The sequence below is a fragment of the Saimiri boliviensis genome, chromosome 13, assembly GCF_048565385.1.
Source record: "Saimiri boliviensis isolate mSaiBol1 chromosome 13, mSaiBol1.pri, whole genome shotgun sequence".
NCBI lineage: Eukaryota > Metazoa > Chordata > Mammalia > Primates > Cebidae > Saimiri > Saimiri boliviensis.
The window spans coordinates 83,245,617-83,269,182 of record NC_133461.1 but is presented as its reverse complement, the minus strand read 5'-3'; the positions used below and the strand labels follow the sequence as shown (position 1 = coordinate 83,269,182).

General features: G+C 36.3%; 1 protein-coding gene across 14 annotated transcripts in view; it reads left to right on the top strand.

Moving 5' to 3' along the window:
- The window catches only part of NRG1 (neuregulin 1), a 1,133,076-nt gene that overhangs the window by 1,013,625 nt on the left and 95,885 nt on the right, over positions 1 to 23,566 (top strand). For 5 of the 14 annotated variants that reach the window (XM_074383886.1, XM_010348684.3, XM_039463390.2 and 2 more), the window contains exon 1: positions 169 to 850. The exons of the other annotated variants lie outside the window; for them this stretch is intronic. In XM_074383886.1, the coding sequence (XP_074239987.1) occupies positions 184 to 850 (667 nt within the window). In that variant the 5' untranslated portion in view covers positions 169 to 183. Of the gene's footprint in view, positions 1 to 168; positions 851 to 23,566 lie in introns of those variants that run through there. 14 annotated transcript variants of the gene reach the window in all.

The following is a 23,566-nucleotide window of genomic DNA, read 5'->3' as shown; positions in this document are numbered from 1 at the left end:
TAGTTGCTAGGAGCTTTTCTTCCCCCCTTGCATCTTCCCGAACTCTTCTTGATTTTGATAATGGCCTTGGACTTGGACAGTTTATCGATTTCCCCCTGTAAGATGCTGTATCATTTGGTTGGGGGGGCCTCTGCGTGGTAATGGACCGTGAGAGCGGCCAGGCCTTCTTCTGGAGGTGAGCCGATGGAGATTTATTCCCCAGACATGTCTGAGGTCGCCGCGGAGAGGTCCTCCAGCCCCTCCACTCAGCTGAGCGCAGACCCATCTCTTGATGGGCTTCCGGCAGCAGAAGACATGCCAGAACCCCAGACTGAAGATGGGAGAACCCCTGGACTTGTGGGCCTGGCTGTGTCCTGCTGTGTGTGCCTGGAAGCTGAGCGCCTGAAAGGTTGCCTCAACTCAGAGAAAATCTGCATTGTCCCCATCCTGGCTTGCCTGGTCAGCCTCTGCCTCTGCATCGCCGGCCTCAAGTGGGTATTCGTGGACAAGATCTTTGAGTATGACTCTCCTACTCACCTTGACCCTGGGGGGTTAGGCCAGGACCCTATTATTTCTCTGGACCCAACTGCTGCCTCAGCTGTGTGGGTGTCGTCTGAGGCATACACTTCACCTGTCTCTAGGGCTCAATCTGAAAGTAAGGTTCAAGTTACAGTGCAAATTGACAAGGCTGTTGTCTCCTCTGAACCATCAGTGGCATCAACACCGAAGAATCGTATTTTTGCCTTTTCTTTCTTGCCATCCACTGCACCATCCTTCCCTGCACCCACCCGGAACCCTGAGGTGAGAACACCCAAGTCAGCAACTCAGCCACAAACAACAGAAACTAATCTCCAAACTGCTCCTAAACTTTGTAAGTAGAGAGAGAGAGAGAGATGATGATGATGATGATGATGATGATAACGATGAATAAAGGAAAGGGGTGGGTTTGAGGTCCCAAAAGGTGTTCTCTAAAGGCTGTTTCCCTTTCTTCCTGCATTTTAGTTGCCTGGTGTTGTTTAAGCAAAGCAGGTGTTTGAGATGCTTGGGATGGCCTTGAAGGGTTGAGTCAAATGATCTTGCAAACTCTGGCTCTGAACCAGTGCTGTAACAGCCGCTGTCTCTAGTCACATTGTTCAGTCTGGTCCCGGCAATGCAAAACTTCAGCATCTGCAAGTCATGCTTGAATTTAAGTTAAATTCAATTTATTTCTAACACGTTTTAAAATGAAAAGATCAGGTCTTCTTTTATGTCTTATACAAATGTGATTTTCATACACCAGTGAGTATTATTTTGTGTCTTTCTCTTTCCCATCATAGATTTCCTATCACCTTTATGTTACCCTCTACTTCACAGCAACCCCAAGCTGCCTCGTCTTTCTCTCTTCTTGTTTGCTAACCACTTCTCCCTACTCTTGTACCTTAATTGGTTCTTTCTGAGACTACAGCAAGTCTTAAGACATTTATGCTGCTCGCCTCTCACTAGCAGGACTGCTGTCCTGCCCGGATTGTACTTTTGGGTAGTGACCACTGATTAGTGGCAGTTTTGTTCAGGGCACAGTAGGATTCTTCATGAAGGATTTTCCCAGATTAGTTTTGTCCTCTAAAATCAAATGCTTAAATAGCTTCCTTGGCAGTCATTAAGAAGTACAAGATCCATTAGTGAGTTACATCCTCTTTTTTTCTTTTTTTTTTTTTTTAGACATGTGTCATCTTAGGCTGGCAGATTGCAGCAGCCTGGTTTAATAACCTGTGATGTGTAGAGAGCCCACGCTCTTAAAAACAGTACATTCCTGTTTGCATTGGGTAATTGCAATAGTTTTAGAGGGGAAAGTTGACAGGAATGAAAGCATGACTGTTCTAAACATCAATATAGGAGAGAGGAGTTTTCTATAGCCTTTTATAAATGTTTCTAGTTTATTTTTGTTGTCTCTGTCTCCTATCACTTTTTGCCATGATGAATATTTACTTAATAAAAAAGTACAAGATCCGAAAATTTGTTTCTTAATAATTTGCATGAAAGCTCGTAGGGTTAAAAGGGAATTGCCAATTTCTCTGATGAAATGCCCCTTATGTTTTTCCTCTGGACAATAATGAAGAATAAAGAATACCTTTTCCAGACATCATGTTCAGTATGAAGTAGTGCAGCATGCTATAGAAATAGAGAAAAACTTGATTTGTGCTTGTGATTCCCAATCATTTTACTTACACCAGATTCAGTGGCAAAGATTTTTTTTTTTTTTAAAGAGGCTTGTTTTCTAGGTGGAGTCAGGGAGAACCTCCTTCATGTAGACACTGCTTTGCATCTTTATCAAATCCCTGAAGCATCATTAAAGATCTGACAGACATCGCTGCCTTTGCTGCCTCTTCCCACCTGGCAAAATGACCAGGAAATAATATCCAGATGAAATGACAAGCTATAAAAAGCAAGTACAGTTCCTGCAAAGAGAAGTGAAATTCACCAGGAGGACAAGGTTACTTGATCATTTTAAACTTAAGTCTTTAATTGAAACCTGCTTGAACAGGTTTCGTTGCCCAGCAAAAGAAAAAAATTCCCTTTGAAAAACACTTCAACTAAATTCTATAATTTTGTTCTCTGAGGAAATCAGGCAAACAAAGAAACATCCAGCACATTTTTCTGATCTAAGACCATGTCAGAAAGTATGTTATGAAGTTTTGAGAAATAATTGTGTAAGGTAAATTTTTCTACTAAGTGTTTTAGTAGATTACTTATTCCACATCAGTTTCTTTTCCCCAAGCCAGGGCATTGAGATTGTGGCATTTGCAGTAAGTGGGAAAGATTTACTGCTGCCTAAAAGCATCTTTGTGGCCAGTTTGACCAGATGCACAGCTGCAATGTTTTGAAATGCATCGGAGATAAGCCTAGAGAAGCAGTCTGGGAAGTAGTTTTCTCCTAAAAAGTTAGCAGACAGTTAGTTGGTTAACATTTTACAACCTACAGGGAAACTCTGTTAATTTTTTGGACTAGTCCTTTAAAAAAATCAAGTCTAGTATCCCCAAAATTGTGAGCCTACTTTTTTTTGGTAAGCGGAGGGGTGGGGGGAGGTCGGGGGGTGGGTTGGGAGGAAAGTAGTGTTTGAAAGGGATTGGTTCAGGCAGCTTTGTTTTTAAAGACTTGTGAGTGGTGGTTTTTGTTGTTGTTTAAAAAGATTGTAACCATTAATTAATGAAAAGAAAAAAAAAAGCTTACAAAGGGATTGCATTTTGCAACTAAGAAAGTATTGTTTAGTCACAGAAAGAACTGGGACGTTCCTTTTACCATGCATGTTTTTGACATAAACTAAGCTGTCATGGCTTATATTTGAAAATGACATTATCATATGTGAAACATGCTCTTCAGTGATTTTAAGACTTTATTCTCCCTTTTCCATTTTTTTTTTTTTCTGTCTCAGCATATTCAGCACATTATGCACAGAGCTGTAGCCTTCAAGGTCATAGACTGTTGAGGGCTAATTGATTCTTCTTTATCCTGGAGCCTGAGAGAGTAGAAGAGAGACAATCCCAGTAATTGTGTCTGCAGCGTTGCTCCTCAAACCAATCTACCTACTAGTATTAGAGTTTTATTTTGTAATTACTAGAATTACCCCCTCACTGACTCTTGTCAAATTACAACATTCTTTATCTTTATTATAACAAAAGGCAAAATATGACATTTTAAATTGCCTTTAGGTATAGTGGCTATGTCGGATTTTCTAAAATGGGTATTTCTTTTATAAAGTAATATAATTTCATATTTTCATGATATTAATCCATGAATTCATGTAGGCCTTAAGAAGTCCAAGGCAGAACTGGAATGAAAGTATATAAGTATATATTTTTTATTCTAAAGTATTCCTAAATATGGCTAATGGTTTCTCACTACCACAATGATTATATTGTCATGACACTAATTAAGTTTTTGCTTTTCAGTGAGTCACATAGTACTTGCACCATTCATTTGTTTTCTTTGCCTAGGCTTTAAAATTTTTCCTACCCTGACTGTTGGGAGATTGCAAACATAGATTATCATAAAAAGAGCTGATTAATTGATTAATTAAATCTCAGCCAGGAAACAGTGGACAATCTTGAAAGAAAATGTTTTCTGGATGTGAGATCCTCCCAGATTGACAACAGATACTTGGATGCAAGAATGTGTTGGTATTTTCATATTGGGCCAAGTTTGTTTTGCTTTGTCTTATTAAGGAGTTGCATTACAAACCATTGTTACCGCAATGACAATAAGAATCAGTAACCATTTGCAAAAGATCAACATGATGAATTGAATATACCATAGGATTTCTTTCCTTCTGTTTAAAAGTTCCAATTCATTTAAATTCTAATGGATCTTTCTTCTAGTTCTTGGTAACTATGTTTGTAGGTATTTCAGAACAGTGATTTCAAGTAACTTCTTCCCACTTGAATTGTACTTGTTTACAGCCTAAAATACTAATAACTAAAAGATACTGAAAGATCTTTGACTGGAACTGAATACTTTTATAAATTTACCAATGAAGAAACCCAGGCTCAGAAATGCCTAGTGAATTCTTTAATTAAAATTCGCTAAACTCTGAAAAATGCGGCAAAATCTAAAGTATTAGAAAATAACGTCTCTGTCGCTCAGAATTCTCTCTCTCTCTCTCTCTCTCTCTCTTTCCCTCTCCCCCCCCCCACACCCCCACCCACACTGGTTTCTTCTATCATCATATCCTTATTGTAGAGAGTTGGAGCTAGAGACTAACGTAGCATCTGACTGTGAATTAGGGAAGTACTTTAAATGGGACCACTGTTTAGGTGTGTGTGTGTAGTGCGTATTATTAAAATTAAATTTTCTTCTCGCCTTCATGTTTTGTTCTTATTAAATTTTCAGTCATGGTTTTCTTTTCCTGTATTATTTGATCATCCATACAGTGTTCAAGTTGTTTCTGAAAACGGCATAGGTTGCTTAGGGTGAGTTCTTCCCTAATATAGAAGAGATGGCTCTATGGCTCACCTCTTTTCTTTATAGCCCATTTTGTTTTTTCCTCTCTATTCCTTTGTGATATCCAACTCGGCCTTCTTCTTTCCTTTCCTTCCTACCTCCCCAATTATATATTGAATCTTTTTCATTTTTGTAATTATGCCATTTTAGCTTTATATGTCAGAATTTCATTTTTCATCCTAAGATATCAAAACAATTTCAACAATCTTTATAACATTTATTTATTGCATTTTAATGCTGAATGACACTTTCATATATTACAAACATAGAAAAAACAGTCTAGCCAATGACCAGCACACCAGTTTCTTAATGACACAATTAAATCAAATTTTTGCCTTCTTGATCTCTTCCTCTTTTTTTCTTTAGTGCGCTTGATGCCAGTTTCTCTGGTTTTGTACCTCAGCATTTCTGTACTCCAGAAAATTATGTTCCAAACCATACATCTGTGTTCTTATTCCTTCCCTCTTCCTTTTAACAACTTTTCACAGTATCCTTTTAAAGCATGAAGAAAGAGGTATTTTATAGATTGAAAAACCAAACTATAAAAAGTTATGACTTGTTTAGATGCCCCTGAGAACTAGGAATATAACTTGTCCACAGAGTCCATTGAACGTTCTACTGCAACATAAACTACATTCTGTCTGCTTTTATGCTCATGTTTCCACTTTTTATAACTTTTGCTCTATATCAATGCTTTTTCTTCTATTATTTTCTTTCGTTTTCCCATTCATTGAATATATGTTAAGTGCCTACTCTGTGCCAGGCTCTCTTCTAGACTGCTTATTTGGCAGTGGAAAACAGTAGAGTGCCTGCCCTCAGGGAGCTTATCTTCTAGTGGATTTTAAGAATGTGGTTGTATAATGCAATTTGAGATATGTCTTGCTTTCTCTTACATATATTCTCTTAATTCAGCATTTATTCTCTTTACTGTCATGTTATTCACCTTTTGACTTCCACTCCTGTCTTTTTTTAGTATGTTTCTCTTCTCCATCTACCAAATACTCAACACTTGCCCAGCAATGTCCTTTAAGTGACAGGAATCCTATCCCTGCTACCAACAGGCTGAGTAGCCAGGGGTGATTCATGATATGGCACTATTTAATCAAACCTTTGGAGTAGTTAGAATGGTATGATTTGTCTACCCTTAAGGAGCATCCTCTTAAGATGAAAAATATATACATAATTCTTCTAGCATATACATAAAGATTCTAAGATTATTTTCAGATTCTAGAGAGTTGGTAGCTGTAAATATTTTTGTTTCTACCTTTTGGTCATATTTTTATGTATGGTTTTGGCTTGCAGAACAAGAGTATTAAAATATTCCCAAAGGTTTTTTTTCATTTCACTGTCCAGACAAAGACTAGAATCTGCCATTAAGTTGTTTAGTTCTTAATACTGAATAAAGACATTAATTCATATACCATTCACAAGAAGAGTAATCGACTAGAAGTGAGTGAAGTTAATACTAATCATCTCAAAGCTGGTTGCATCTTTACTGCAGTAAAGTTAGACCATTGTGTTAAATCTGTTTCTTCATTTATATGTGATAATAATAATATACATGTCTTGGGGCGGGTAAGGGATTAGATGAGATTTTGGAAAACACCAGGTCCTAGGCCTGAGACATAAGAAATACAAAACCAGCAACATTGTATCCACTCTATGTGTGTGTGTGTGTTGTAACCATTCAAAGGGTTTTTCTCAATAATATAATTAATGTCTTATAATCGTAGAATTTTATATGTTGACGATTTTTAGATATTAGTTGTGTCACTTCCTAAGTGAGAAAAGGCAGGTCTGGATAAGCGAAGTGACTTGCCCAATGCCACTATAACCAATCAGTGCCAGTGCTGAGATTAAAACTGAAGTCATCCTTACCATTGCCACACTTACTTTTCTTCTCCAAACTGTTTTTAGCATTTACATTCAAGTAGCATATGTTATCCTAATTTTAAAAATTTGGTTTTCCCATTTATCATTTAAAACTAATTAGTAAAACTTTTATCACTCTATAGCAGATGTCTTCTTCAGAGAAGAGAATTTTGGCCAGGCATGGTGGCTTACACCTAAAATCTCAACACTTTAGGAGACTGAGGCAGGTCTGAGGTCAGTAGTTCAAGACCAGCCTGGCCAACATAGTGAAACCCTGTCTCTACTAAAAATACAAAAAATGCCAGGCGTGATGGCTCACACCCATAATCCCAGCACTTTGGGAGGCCAAGGCGGGTGGATCACGAGGTCAGGAGTTCGAGACCAGCCTGACCAACATGGTGAAACCTCGACTCTACTAAAAATACAAAAATTAGCTGGGTGTGGTGGCACATTCCTGTAATCCCAGGTACTCAGGAGGCTGAGGCAGGAGAATTGCCTGAACCTGGGAGGCGGAGGTTGCAGTGAGCCAAGATCATGCCACTACACTCCAGCCTGGGCGACAGAGTGAGACTTCGTCTCAAAAATAATAATAATAATAATAAAATTAAAATACAAAAATTAGCCAGGCATGGTGGTGCATACCTTTAATCCCAGCTACTTAGGAGGCTAAGGCAAAAGAATCAATTGAATCTGGGAGACAGAGAGAGATTATAGTGAGCTGACATCACACCACAGCACTCCGCGGCCTGGACAACACAGTAAGACTATGTCTCAAAAAAAAAAAAAAAAAAAAAAGGAAAAAAAGTAGAGAAGAGAATTTTACCTTTATGATGTTGATATGTATAAGACACCCCTCCAGAAGCTGGACATTCATCTCCCAGCAATATAATATTTGGGAGAATTTTTTAATGATCATAGTTATCCCAACTGAAATGTGCTACATATTTGGGAGGAAATTAGTTCCTTAGTACTGAAAGTATTCAAGTAGTGACACTGTTGAGGGAGATTTATGTTCCTAGCAGATTATTAACTATGTTTACTCCTGAAGTCTTAGAACTCTGATTCTCTTAGTTTTTCATCTTAGGGTATTTATTAGCTTTCCAGTGGGTAGGCTTGAATTTCAATCCTACTGGCCCCTCTTCATGGCCTTGAGCAAGGCCATGATGTTAGACCATCATGTTCAATCTGTTTCCTCATTTATATGTGATAATAATAATATACATGTCCTGGGACTGTTAGGGGCTTAAATATGAGATTTTGGAAAACACCAAGTCCTAGGCCTGAGACATAAAAAATACAAAACCAGCACCAATTTTCTCCCTCACTCTACTTTTAACTCCCTGCCTCACTTTGTTCTTTTTCTTCTTTGATCTTGACAGTGGTTTGGTAACAATGTTTAGAGACCATGTTTTGGAGTTTTAGGGGAATCTTTTGAAAAACTGAAGTAAGTGAGGAGTTGATGATACATCATGCTAAAGTAGGAATTATGCTAGAAACTCGAGATCAAATGCCTCTACCTCTTACATGCTGTGTGACTTCTAGGAAATCACTTCACTTGAGATTTAGTTTTTACATCCAAACAAATGGGGATGTTAATATCTAAAATTTTCAAGAGATTGTGATGAAGACAAAAGTGGTTACTCTACCTAAAGAAAACAGAGCTTAAAAATAGTTCACTTCCTTCTTTGCCCTTTCTATCAGGGTTTATGTATGCATATATTCACAAGTGCTGACATTTCTAGCAATAAATTGTAGGGGGCCTTTACTGATGAATTAATTTGTTATGACTTAAAATGTTATGTAGGACTTTATTAATTTCTTGAGCCCACTGTCATAAAAAAGTAATTTTTCTCTCATAAAAATTGGTTCATAGATTATTTCTTTTTGAGTTACATAGATTATTACTTTTTGAGTAATGTCCAAAAATCACTGCATGAGGGGCTTTGTTAATAGGGAAAGTGAGAAGGAATTACTTTTAAGAGAAGAAAAGGCTTCATAGTATATAAAATTGTGTTGGAAGTACTCTCTTTGGAAAGATTGGGACAATGAAAATAATCCATACAGTTTAGATGTGGTGCAAGGGAAGAACTTGGCCAGAAGTATCATGAATCCTAAGATTATGTTTACCTTACTTTTTTCATTGTTCCAAACCGGGATCTCCTGATCTCAAAAGGTAGAAATTAACATCTGTGAATTGTTTTCAGCCTTTGACAAAAACCATGGAAATAATATACATCAAATAATTTTATGTAAGCCAAATCAAATGTAGAGTTTTTTTTAGTATAATACATACATGTGTATATATGTGTGTATATATATGTATATATAATTCATACATATCATATTCTAAATAAAGCGGAAAAGTATTTGACAATGATTAAAATGTTTTTCAATTTGGACAAACAGGTTGTTTATTAATAGGTTCAAGAGGTGTGGACAAAAAACCTTCTAACCCTATGACTAAAATTGCTACAGTAAAAGAGAACAAAAAATTGTTTTAGAAGTAGAAAATAATTCGACCTTAAGTATATATTGGATATTTTGTTGCAAGTAACTTAAAATGAAACCTTATTAGCTGGATTATTGGTCACAATCCTACAAAAAGAGAAAAAGCCAGTGCTGTTCTAGATATACACACTTAAGGGATTTTGGTATTTTTGGTGTACACCTTCTGATTTTTCTAACAGACATGTAATTTTTAAGTGTACACCTTCTGATTTTTCTAACAGACATATATAATTTTTAAGAGTTTGCCATTTCAAAAATGTATAGTAGTTGGTGTAATATATGTATTTTTATTTATTCTTTAAAGTAGAACTAGAAATATTTGAGAACTTCTGTGCTTTAATCAGTTTGATTGTTATTAACTCAAGTATAATGCATTTGCTGCAGAAATTGAACTGTAAATCAACACTGGAGCATGAGGCAGCCCTTTCTAAACATAAAATATTTGATAACAATCCAGAGTACATTTTACCTGGGTATAAGTTTTCTGGTTGTACAATGGAAATAAGCTGATGCATCTAATAAACTTTGATGAAATAAATTGGAAAGCTTCCTCAGGTAAAGCATTTACAATTTTTCATCAGAAACACGGGACTTGATTTACTGTGATTTTCAGTGATACGCCCTTAGTGTTTGAGTTGCATTTCATGAAGTGGTGGTCTCTTAGCCAAAGGGGAAATTCATGAACTCTCTTTGAAGCCAGAGTTAGTACAGAATTTAATATGTGTGTAATTATCAAATTTAAACATATTCATAATTCATCTTATTGTATAAGCTCCTAATTTAAAATTAAACTAAATGTGCATACATTCATATACATTTGGAAGGAAGGTAAGAGCAACACTGAAGACAATGATAATTGCCATTAGAAGAAAACTTAATTCATAGGCAAGCAGAAGACCCTGTATCTTTCAGTTCCTAACTGTGTTAACTGTGTCGGTATATAACGTTAAATAATTTTATTTCCCCCATTTGCCTTCCTTTTCCCTCCCTTTATTTCTTTTGTACTTGCCATTCACAGTTACTCTTGTCTTTCCTCTGTTCTTTCATGCTTCACCTATTCCTTCTTCTCCACTGATCTCGCTGCACGTGGCTCCACACTTCTCTCTCCCACCCTGCTCTGAAGCCAGTGTCCTAAAGCATCAGAGGTTATGGAGCGAATGGCCCAGACCTGTGGTTTCTCACTGGATGGGTAGGGGGAGAAAGTGAATGAGACCTTAACCACAATCTTGACCATGATTAGCCTGATGACTTTCAGTGCTGCCCCTTCCTTTGCTAAGTAGCAGGAAGTATTTGTTTTATGAAATATGTTGGTGTCACAGCAATAAAAGCTCCATAAATAAATGGAATGATCTAAGGACAGTAGAATTGAACTCTTGTTAGCATTTGTTTGTAATCCCTTGGTAGAGCTTCCTGGGTCATAATTGCTTGCTCTTCTGGGAGCAAAAGGAATCAGTAACCATTGATTGTTACATGATGCTAAGTATTGCCTACAAAGCAATTCTTAAGAATGATTAGTGGCAGAGTTCAGGGTTACTACTCTGATCTCTTTTCACTATAATCTTTGAAGCAAGCTTAATTTCAGTTTTTTCCATCAAGCTACTCCTATGATTCTTCAAAAGGAAGAGGAAAAACGATGTCGAGTAATCTGTAAAGGCCTCAGTTGACATTAAAAACAAACAAAAAATTATATAAAATAATTGCTTTGGTTTTTTTAAAATCTTTTTACTTCCATGCTGACAGGGAGACATCTAAATTAACCTCTGACCAGTAACTTTAGTCTTGCATGAATATGATCCTTATAATCTTAACTGATCTGAATTATGGAACCTGTGGTACACATAGTCAGTGACTTATGTAGCCCCTGCCTATTTAGTAAACTAAACATGTAATCAGTGGGATCAAATGCAAGGATTCTCAAAATCTCTGCAAAATTTATTCTTCAAAATTGCCGAGTTTTCTGAATAGCTGATGATTTGTCACCTTGAAACTTCTTTATCTATTTTGGATTGAAATCTTTTAATAATTTATAATACTAGTCACTACTGTCATTTTTAAGTGATTTATTGAATGTAGGATCTTTGATAATGTTGAATACTGTGATGTCTTTAGGACATAGTTGGGTTATGTTACAACTTTGTTGAATCTTGTTCTTTTATTAAGACCTATTGAGTTATATTAGGGATTCTAGCCCTTTTACTAAATAACCCAGAACTATGTATATTTTAAATGTATATTGGGTTTTTTCATGATCAAAATAGAATTACAGAGCGTTAAGGCATGTTGGCCAGGCTGGTCTTGAACTCCTGATCTCAGATGATCTGCCTGCATCAGCCTCCCAATGTGCTGGGATTACAGCCATGAGCCATCATGCCCAGCCAGTTATAAATCTTTAGACCTTGATCATGCACCTAGTAGGAAATTGTTTTTTGAACACATGAGAACTATTAAATTAGTCAATGGACTTCATTGGATCTGTTTTGAAATTTATTGTGAGATCTTATGATTTATAAAGCACAATTTACTTTAATTTTCATTTCTTGAGGAGACCATACTGCCAGTATTTACAAAGCACATATCTCATAAAGTCTTTTATGATATTGAAGACCCTTCTGCAGCAGAACCCCAAACTTCCTATCTTGCCTAACTCCAGCTGTCTTCCCAATCTTCATCCCTATGGACCATGTTTTAGCCAACTAGAACTTGACCCTGAATATTATTTTTTCTCTTTCACTTTTTTTCTCATTCTGTTTTTTCTACCATTAACATGCTCTTCAAACAATCTCTCTTCTCCCAAATTCTACTTTGGCCTCAAGACTTACCTCTTCAAATTAGATGATGGGACTCCTCTTCTTGTGGGCCTCCTTCAGCCCCCCTCCCCCATAGTCTATTGCTTGTGCTTTATTATTTAGATTTGTATGTTTTATCTGGATAGTTGCTTATTTCTCATACTAGACTGACTAACGCCCAGAGTTATAGCTAACTAATTTTTGTGCCCTGTATAATGCCAAACAATGTATAGGTTGAGCATCCCAAATATGAAAATTTGAAATCTGAAATGCTCCAAAAATTCAAAAACTCTTTTTGAGTGCCACCACGATGTTCAATGGAAATGCTCACTGGAGCATTTTAGATTTTGGATTTTCAGATTGAAGATGCTTGGTGGTAACTGCAGTGCAAACATTCCAAAATCCAAAACACATAAGGCCTCAAGCCTTTTGGATAAAATACTCAACCTGTATTTTATATGAAGTATGTATCTCATTTGTATATTTATGAAATAAAAGTTACACTGGGGATAACTCGCTTATGGGAGTGGAGGAGGAAGAAAATAGTCTGAAACCATGTCTTAAATCACTGCCTATTTTAATATGGAAGAATTCAGTGTAGACTTTAGTCATTACAAACTGTTGAGACATGATTTTGGATGTTTTAACATATAATTTGCAAAGCCTGATATGAGGTAAAAAAATTCACGTCGCAGAGTTAAAGAGATTTCGACTGCAAAGAATTTTATTTCATGGTAGCATGGTAATTAAGAGCACACACTTTGGAACCAGGTTGTCCGTCTTTAAGTCCCAGCCCTGTCTCTGGCTGTGTTATGATAAGAATACTACGTGCTGTCTGTGCCCTGATTTCCTCACCTGTGAAATGGTGGCAATAACTGTACTTTTCTCATAGGCTTTTTATGAGGATCAAATTTTAGTTAGTGTTAAAGTGTTTGGAATAGTCTCTGGCTCAGTGCTATCTAAGCATGAGCTATCATTACTAGGCAATTTTAAAAATTAAAGTACATTTCCTTAGATTTCAAGTTTGATAGCTTGTGATTACAATAACAGGCTTCAAGAAAGGGTCAGAAATTCCAAGGTACCTACTGACAAAGCTATGTATGTGCTACTATTTATTTTGATTTGGTTTGTTCATGTGGTTTTTCCTCTCTGTGATTTATTTGTTACCATCATACCTGTATTGTTCTCAGGATTTAGAATAGAAAAGGATAATCATCAATCTACCTGTCAGTCAGAAATAGAGCGACTTGGATGGTTTGAGTCAAAAAGCTTCCCTCTCTGGCAAAATGCCATCTATTGACATTGACATGGACAATTGTATGTGTGTTTATTGCTGTAACACCTTATTCTGTCATAAAATGGTGGACAAGTCTACAAATAGAAAAATAACTTCTCTTAGTTGTTGAAGAACCATTGCAGAGGCTTTGAATTCCACAGTGCAATCATTTTACCAAGGCAGAAATCTACTCATTATTCAGATGCACTCAATAAATTAATGTGATGATGGATGCTGTCAATGATGAGATAACAGTGATTTGGAAGTATCTGAATGTTATTAAACAAGATCATAGAAGAGCCATTAACAGTTTAAAAACAAAGAGATCTTGTAGATAACCTAATCAAAATGTTTTACTTTACTCAAGATCCAGAACTGGGAAATACATGAACCTTGAATACATACAGTTAGTAAGAAACATGGGCTGGTCTAAAAAACAGGGATACCACTTCATTTACAGCTTTTTTTTTTTTCAATATCCCACGCAGCTGCTTCTAAATTAGATAATTCTTTAATGATGGAAGACTTTATTTTTTTCTGAAGTGCCTACTCAATAGAGAGGAATTTACCTCTAAAAGGAGAAACAAACATAAGAATGGTAAACAAAGAAATCATGTTATGTTTTAGCAGGCGGTACATCATATGGTGAAATAACAAGTGTGAGGAGGTCAGAGTACTGAGGGAGGAGCATAATTATTTAAGTGGATTAAAAGGTACAAACATACAGTCTGATAGAAGAAATAACAGCTAGTGTTTCATAGTTTTGTAGGGTGACCAAGTTTCCAAGAGTCTATTGCATGTTTCAAAACAGTTACAAGAGAATAATTTGAATATCCTAGCATAAAGGAAAAACAGATGTTTAAGATGATGCATACCTCAGTTATGCTGATTTGATTTTTATAAATTATAAGAATGTATTAAATTACCACATGTACCCCCATATCAATACGAAATAAAATTTTTTAAATGCCCTTAAGAAATACATAAATAGAATGGTCAGGAAAGGCTTCATTGAGAAGGTAACAGCTGACGAAAGACTTGAACAAATTAACGGAGTTAATCATGTGGCCATGTGGAAGAATGTTCCAGACTCAGGGGAAAGGCCTTAATGCCCAGGCAGAAGGCCAGTGTGGCTTAAGTGTAGCATGGGAGGCAGGGGCTAATTAGGAGATGAGATCAGAGAGGTGATGAAGGCCTGATCAAGGAAGACCTGCAAAGCCATCATAAGAACGATAGCTTTCCCACCAAGAGAGATGAGGAATGATTGCAGAGTTTTGAGTGGCCATGGGACTTGATATACCTTAGGGTTTAAAGGGATCACTGCCTGCTGTGTTGAGAATAGCTCGTGGAGAAAGATCCCAAGATCCCCGTGGAAATAGTCAGACCACTGAGGAGACTGTTGCTGTAATCCAGGCTCGTTTGTAGGAGTTGTAAGAGTGGGTGTAAGACCTTATTGGATTATTCGATTCTGGATATATTTTGAAGATAGAGTTAGAATGAGGTAATGATTAATTGAATATGGGATTTGAGTGAGAGGAGTCAAGGCTGATTTCAGACTAAGTAGTTGAAAGGCTGCGGTTATCACCAACTGAGATGGAGATGATCTGAAGATCATTTTGCTCAGTCTTTCAATGCATAGATGCCAAATAAATCAAGGTTCTTATCAAGATTAGAATCTTGGACGTTATCTTCTCGTAAAAATAAAGCAAATATGCCTGAAAGCCCACTGTAAATCAATACATGGATGTGTGACTGGAGATCCTTATAAATAACAAAGAAAAATTGCAGTGAAATTGAGGATGTCTGCCTAGACAGCTCTGTAACACTATCCAGAATGCACAACACATGCTGATGGAATTAAGTCCCAGGGGGATGTAGAATAGGCTTCCAACAAACCACTTTATAATTCCTATTTTATGGTTTCTTTTTAATTTACCTTGTTCAACATTCAAACCTGGTTCAAGTTGTTCACTTTGTCTAAAACATATTGCCCCATCCTTCTCAGTTCATTTCTAGTCATCTTTTAAACTTTATTTCAGAAATCCACTCATCTTAGAAATGTGTCCTTCCTCTAGGCTTTTACAGGATCCAGTATTTTTTACCCATTTCTCATGGACTCTGCTGACATTCGTATATTCCTCAAGGTCAAGCATTTCTTTTATCTTGTACAGGTGCTCTGCATAGCACCATATATAATCTAAGCTCTAAGACTTTGAAGTATTTGCACGTCCCAAGTAGAGGATTTCTCCTTTCTCTATTAAGTTGTCAATGTTCTGTATTTATGATGAAAATATACAGTAAAAGTATTAGTAAATGCATATTTTACTTCTCAAATGACTTGTCAAGTTGCCAAGGTGCCAACTACTTTTTGTTTCACAGATTATCTCTTCTTCACTTTCTGGAAAGTAGAAAGCAGCAAAATGAAAGTTATCAAGAGAGGAGAAGCAGGAAAAGTTCTAGATGATCTACTTTATTTTTCTCATGTTTTAGTACTCCAGACAGGGTGCAGCCTCCTGTTGCTGAAGTGATGGTCACATATTCCTGCAAATACTGAGTTCTCAGTTCAGCCTATACCTGCAGTCTCTTTACATCCCTGCCCTGTTTCCCAAATTTTACCCACTATGCAAAGTCTTGATCAGGTTCCACTCTTTTTTAGAGACATTTCCTATACACTGATGTCATCATTAAACTTTTCTCCTTAGTCCCTATTCCAGCAGCTTGAATCATCTTTAATACTCATGTGTATATTTAAATATCCATCCTTCTGCATAGGTGTTTGATTTGGTCATGTGTGTTTTATATTATGAGATAGGCTGCAAGTCTCATCTTTGCTTTTATTTACCTCTCTATACCTAGAAAAACACACCAAGCACTTGTTTTCTACAAGGCCCTGGGTTCACAGTAGTAGAATTAAGACACAGAAAGCACTAGTTTCTGTTTTCCAAGAGCTTGGTTTCATCAAAGACACAAAACCCTTGCCATTAACTATAGTATAAAGTAGTATATGAAATGTACAAAGAATAAATGCTTAAGTTTGAGGTGAAACAAAAAAAAAACCTAAGAAGGAATAAGGCTAAGAAGGAATAGAATCAGAGGCATCTTCATATTACACGGATGTATGAGGTGTGTGTTGAGAGTAACATATGATTCTGATGGGTGTGGTTATTTTAGGTGGGAGTAAAGGCCAAATGAAAACAGACATGGTAAGTGCATAGTAAGTTGGCCAGTTGAGTCAGTACGAAGGAATTTGCTGACAGCAAACGTGTATTAAGCATGTATTGTGTGCTCAGTGCTTGGCAGATATTGTCTAATCTTCCCACACACACAAATGTTTCTTTTTGGAAAGAAACTGATGGTGTAGACAGGATGATGATGAAGATGAAGATGATGATGATAGGGATAATCTGAATGGTGCAGGAGGAAATGGGATGTCACACATGAGTCTAAGGCAGGCTGTGAAAAAGGAATACCACTGAACTAATTGAATGCGAAGAAAGAAGGAAATGATTCCATATACATTAGTAATTTAGTGGTTGTTAGGTTAATGAATCTCTGAATGAATGACAACCTCATGCATTTATTCAACATGTATTTATTGGATTCTCCTAAGTCTTTATGTATTTATTAACATGCAGAATCAGTAGATTTATGACAGGAAGTGACTTGTGCTCCAATTTCCAGAAAATGTTCATTACTTCTGCCTGATGAAACTGCTCAGTTAAATAATATTAATTGTTCTTTCCCTGATGTTACACAAAAATTAAAATTGATAGAATACAGAACTTAAAGACATTTTTACTTCACTTTTTGACATTATTCGTTGTTTGTTACTGATGAATGAAACCTCTTTTTGAATGTATGTTCCCTTTAATAGGCACCAGTAATTTATGGACTAAAATTTGTTTCTCTATGGAAATTACAAGTGGAATTTCATATTGAGTTTATGTTTACCCTGTTCTAGCACATAATCTCTGTATAGCATATCCATGGCATCCTACTAAATATTACAGATTATTTTATATTAATGCTACTACATGTGAATTCTCAAGCTTTTAATTGTACAGTTATTACAAAAAGAAGGTAAAAATATTTCCCCTAGAAAATTGTTGCTGTTAATTTTTTTTTCCTGTTCATGGAATATTCAAAGATGAGCTGTATGTTCATTACATTCCACAAGTTAGTCCATTTAGTTTGTTCAAAATATGAATTCTGAAGTCCAGCAGTTAATATAAGATTTTGGTAGGCTATTAATAATGGCATACTCAATTTGTAGCTCTTTCATCCATGTAATTTTGGTGATATATGTAGTATGTTTCGGGGATAGGAATATTTCAAGATTAAAGAGGCAATCAGTATATTGGCACTTATTTTCAGTTTGTCAAAGCTGCTAAATGAAAGGGTGCAATTTCTACTTGTATAAGTCCCCCTTGCAGTGTTCAAAAACAAGCCGTTGATATCGGAGGTGTATCAAGCACACATGGTTGCAGGTGTAAATAATTAACATTAAAAACATTTTCTTGTTGTGTATTTAAAGCAATGACACTTAAGTTATTTTTAGAATCTGAATTTTAAAAGTAATGAAAATACTTCTAGTAATTAAAACAATGTACAGAAAGAAAAAACTTTAGTAAGTTATTTTAATCTAATTCAAAGATGCATTCCTATTTTAATTAAAACTAATTCCATATTCAATAATTTCAATTTCCATTACTTCTTACTGCTGCCTGATCTTGTGTTCTTGAAGGACACTTCTTTTATGAGCAATTCTTTCACATTTGCACCCCAATTTCTTAATGTTCAAAACAGTAAAGTGAAGGCTACATTTTTCCATTTTGGCCTACAAATTAGAATTTTGTTCTGCTTACATCTCCTTTAAGCATAATGAATATATAAACTTGTGGATGTGCCTTTGCAGTGAGACTTTAGAATTATATGTTCAGATGAATGTGGGAATGTGGGCAGAAATCAGAAACCTGATTGTGTTTTAGCACTTTGGACCCTGCCCTATGAGGCCATAGTTCTAGGAGAAAAAATGGAACTCACCAATAACTTAAGCGAAAAAATCCTTCTGGAAACTGTTTCTAGGAAAGGATTCAATTTAGATCCATTGAATTTTGCCTTTCATTTTCAAACTTGCAAATAGAAATAGCATTTTAATATTTTTTCAAGAGGAAAAAAAAGAGAGTGGTTCCCTGGCCCTATTGTATCACTTCCAGTTTCTCTGGAACTGATTTCATGCACGAGATGCATTGGAATCAGCATGCAAATTCTAAGTGGCTGTTGTTCAGTCTGTTTTTTATTTATGGTGGTAAAATGTGGATACCATGAAATTTGCTATCTTAACCATAGTTAGGTATACAGTTTGGTTGTCAGATATGTTCACGTTGTTGTGAGAAAGAGCTCCAGACTTTGTCCTCCTGCAAATCTTGAACTCCTTACTCACTGAACAATACCTGCTGGTTTTCTCCACCTCCAGTCCCTGGCCAACCACCTTTCAACTTTGTGTTTCTATGAAACCTCATAAAAGTGGAATCATGCATTATTTGTCTTGTGTGACTGGCTTATTTCACTTAGCACAGTGCCCTCAAAGTTCGTGTATGTTGCAACCTGCATCAGAATGCCCTTCATTTTTAGGACTAAATAATGTTCCATTATATGTACAGTCATTTATCACTTAATGATGAGGATATGTTCTGAGAAATACATCATTAGGCCATTTCATCATTGTACGATCATAGAGTGAACTTACACAAGCCTCGATGGTATAGCCAACCATACACCTAGACTAATCGATAGAATCTTTTGCTTCTAGGCTATAAATTGTACAAGTATGATACTGTACCAGATAGTATAGGCAATCATAACACAATGGTAAATATTTATACATGTAAACAGGTCTAAATATAGAAAAGGTACAGTAAAAATACAGTGTTATAATCTTATGAGACTATTGTCCTATATGCAGTTTGTTATTGGCCAAGATGTCCTTATATGGCACATGATGGTATATACCACACTTTGTTTATCTCTTCTTGCATCAGAGAACACTTGGGTTACTTCCATCTCTTAATCGGTAAACAATACTGATATGAACATGGGTATAACATTCTAATTATGTTTTGTTCATCTGTGGTGGGTATGAAAGTTAATGGAACCTTTATTTTTTTAGTGAATTTAGTCAAATTTGTGAAAAACAAGAATTTTTATGGAAACATACTGATAAACATACTTTTCTTATTATATATTAAAAAGGCCTTTAGGGAAAACTCTGCTTCTAATAGTACTATGGGTTTCTGAAGATGCCGTAAGTGCTTGCTAGAAAGATGTTTTTATCTAGAGAGCTAGAGTAGGGACTTAAGAGTTCACTTGTTTCTTCTTCTCTTTTTTCAATCATTTATAAGGTCTCTCATTTTGACTCATTAAAACTGGCTGATTGACTTTGATTACTGACACACCCAAACTATTTGAAACCAGTTATCAGTTCAAAAATGCAGTTGCCTCTCTGAATTATTTATAAAAAGGGTCTCATTACATTTTTCCTTGGATACCGATGATGACAAAGGGGAAGAAGGAATCATTATGCCGCTCTTTTAAAATATGGGATCCTGGCTAGGCACGGCGACTCACGCCTATAATTTCAGCACTTTGGGAACCTGAGGCAGGCAGGTCACCTAAGGTCAGGAGTTCGAGACCAGCCTGTCCAGCATGGTGAAACCCTGTCTCTACTAAAGATACAAAAATTAGCCAGGTGTAACAGTGAGTGCCTGTAATTCCAGCTACTCAGGAGGCTGAGGCAGAGGAATCCCTTGAACCTGGGAGGCGGAGGTTGCAGTGACCCAAGATAGCACAACTGCACTCCAGCCTGGGTGACAGAGTGAGATACCATCTCAAAAAAAGGGGTAGAGGCTGGGCATAGTGGCATGTTCCTGTAACCCCAGCTACTCAGGAGTCTGAGGCAGGAGAATCACTTGAACCCAGGAGGCGGAGTTTGCATTGAGCTGAGATTGCACCATTGCACTGCAGCCTGGGCAATAAGAACAAAATTCCATCTCAAATAAATAAAACAAAATAAAATAAAATTTAATATAATTTAAAAATGTGGTGTCCTGGTTAAATGTCCCTGTCCACATCCCCTCTTTTCAACTATTTAATCCCCAGCAAGGTCCTAGCCAGGATTTCCTGGTAAGAGTTACTCTCCTCTGCATTGTCAATAGGCTATTTTCTTCAAGTGAGCTCATGGAAATAACCTAGTTTCTATCACTAGTGGGTCTCAGTAAGAAAAATATGAATGCAGGTTATTGAAGTGTCAGGGTTGTGTTGGTCTTCTTGTCTGTGTGCTCACTGGGATGGAAATACATGCTGGAATAAGGGCTCTTACTAGGGAGACTTCTGAGTTACCAGTTTCACTACACAGTTGTCTCACTCAGTATCTTGGAACTGTTTCTTGCTTTATGTGTGTGAAAAATATAGTAAATTTCCTGGTCATATTTTAGCATAATTAATTATACCAACTATTAACCTAATATTTTGTTTGATTTTTAGTTTCCAGACTAAAACATTAGCTTTCACCTTAATTTTCATTCTATATGATTCCTATTGTTTTCAGCAAATAGGATTACCTTCTCTGTAAGCATTGCTGACTCAAGGCTATATAATATTAGAAATAGAAAAAGATGAAAACATGTTAGTATCAATAGCCTTTATTATTATAATCAGTATGGGCCTAACTTCTGCTAGCAACAATAAAAATCTTTTCTTCTGCTCTTTCTGTCTTTAATAACTGATTTTCTTTTGGTTGTGCCAAATAGAATTGTTTCCTTGATGTTCCTTGATAGAGAGTATTCTCTTTAGTATAGGAATACAGTAAAGAAAACATCCACAGTTTGCGAGGCAGAGTTTAGGTGATGTGTACAGAAACTCAAGTGATATTTTGACAACGGAATCCTTTCTGGGAATTACTTAAGCCTTAAAATATGTCTGCTATTATACTGCTTATTTTACATTGTTCTAGGTAGATGCTCATTGTCCACTTCCCTTTCAAGATGAGTATGGGATTGATAAAGGGGCTGACATGAAAATGATGGAGAAAAAAATGCAAATAGCAAAAGATAGAATAAAGCATGTATAGCACATGATGGTTTTACCCAGTGATATTGATTTGGACTCATTCATGATGTATCAGGTGCGTTCAACCTGTGGTAAGCATATAGGGTTTTCATTTTTGCTGAGGTCCACGTGAACCCTGGAACCCAAAATGAAGTAAAAAAAAGTTTTATAGCTTAGTAAATTCCATGTTCTGTAAATGTTAAGAACTTTTCATGTGGACCTCAGAAAAAGGAAATAACCAAGAGTGCTGAAACCTACATGTATTTTGAATTGTTCAGCTTGTTTAAAACCCAATGGCTAACCATGTCTAAAAAGAAGTAGATAAGTAAAGTAAGATTGGAGCCTGGCGTTTGGAGTTAAGCAGCTTTTCTTGCTGTGTGCTGGCATTTAAGTTAATAGAGTGATTTCTAGTGGATTCCTTTGAAATATGACAGTTCATCTGAGATTTGGTTAAAAAATATTTCATTACTTTGAAGAAGTGATTGGAGTTGGTCTTATTTGGTTGGGGCTTTCAAAATTGATAGTTTTGCATGATGGTATATCCTAAAACATTGAATCGTGAGTTTCCTAGCCAGACTGGACCCTAAGCCCATCACTTGGAAATAATCTATATTATTTTTATTATTTTTGTATTTATTAAAGAATATTGAACAAGTGAAAATTACAAAATAAAGTGACACAATACAATACATTCTGTTGTATCCCATTTGTATCTCATGGAATTATGTGTATTTACCAAATTGATATCTAGCTGAACATTCAATTTCATATCTTGCCATTTAAAATTTAACATCATATTATGAGCATTTTTATGTCACTAAACGTCTAAATGCCTGAAATTTTTATGTTTGATTTGTCATTGCTGAAAAGTACTTCCCTTGATTTTTAGGAGTTTTTACTTGTAATTAAAACATATTTTTGAAGCTCCTTCTCTTCTCCTTGGCTGAACCTGTTATGCCACAAGACTTGAGGGTATAGGGAGCTGCTTTGGCTGTTTGATCAGGTGCAGATGTGAGGGTTTGAGGTGAAGGGGTTTTTAGGGCAAACAGCATTCCAGTTTGAGGGAAAAAGAGAGAGGAAGTATAAAGTCATTAAATTTTTGCTTCCACATGGAATCCACAACGTTTCCTTTCTCCCTGGCTTCCGTTCTCTTCTTCAGCAAGCTTTCCAGACCTCTCTTTCTCCCGCACAGGCTCCAAAGAGAATAGCTGACTATAAGCATTATTAGTGAGATTTGGGGAGTTATACCATTCTTGTCCACTCCCCCACCAACACACACACTCTCACACCTCCCCCTGTCAAAGCTTGGGATCTCTGAGAACATGGAAACATATCTAAATATTAGAAGGGATGTCAATGTTACACATGCAGAAATGCTGAAAAATCAATGAATTTAGTAAGTTAAAATTGTTTGGGTAGCATTTTAAAAATACTTAAGTACTTTGACATATGTTACCCCTTACTACATAGAGGGTGCTCAGAGAGCATTTGCTACAGGAGTGATCCCTGGCCAAAGCTGTTTTAACTGTGAAAGAGTGGAGGTCTGGAGAGGTTCCTTGGTTTGCTTAAAATCACACATCCATGGGTAAGCAAAGTGATGGATATATTGATTAGCTCAACTGAGTCAGTCTACATTGTATACACATAACAAAGCATCATATGATACCCTGTAAATGTATAGAATTATGATTTGCCTATTAAAACTCGCATTAATAAAGTGAATAAAATCACACATCTCACGTTGAGAGGAAGGCAGCCTAGACTCAGATTTCTGCTAGCCCCAAGAATTAAGGCATATATGGGAGACTAGCAGACAACACACATAGGAAGCTTTTGCTACTTGATTATTGTTCTTTCTCTCAGGACCACTATATTCATTTGGATTTTTTCTTATGCTGCTTTATTTTTTAACATATTAAAAAAAATTATCCTTGCATGATTCTAGTTTAGCTTTCTGACTAATGGATGTTGGAAGGAGCTCAGTGACAAAGGCCAGGGATTATTTTGCTTTTCCTCACCTCTTCCTTTGTTCCTCCTCATCATGTTACAACCTTCTGTTTCAGGA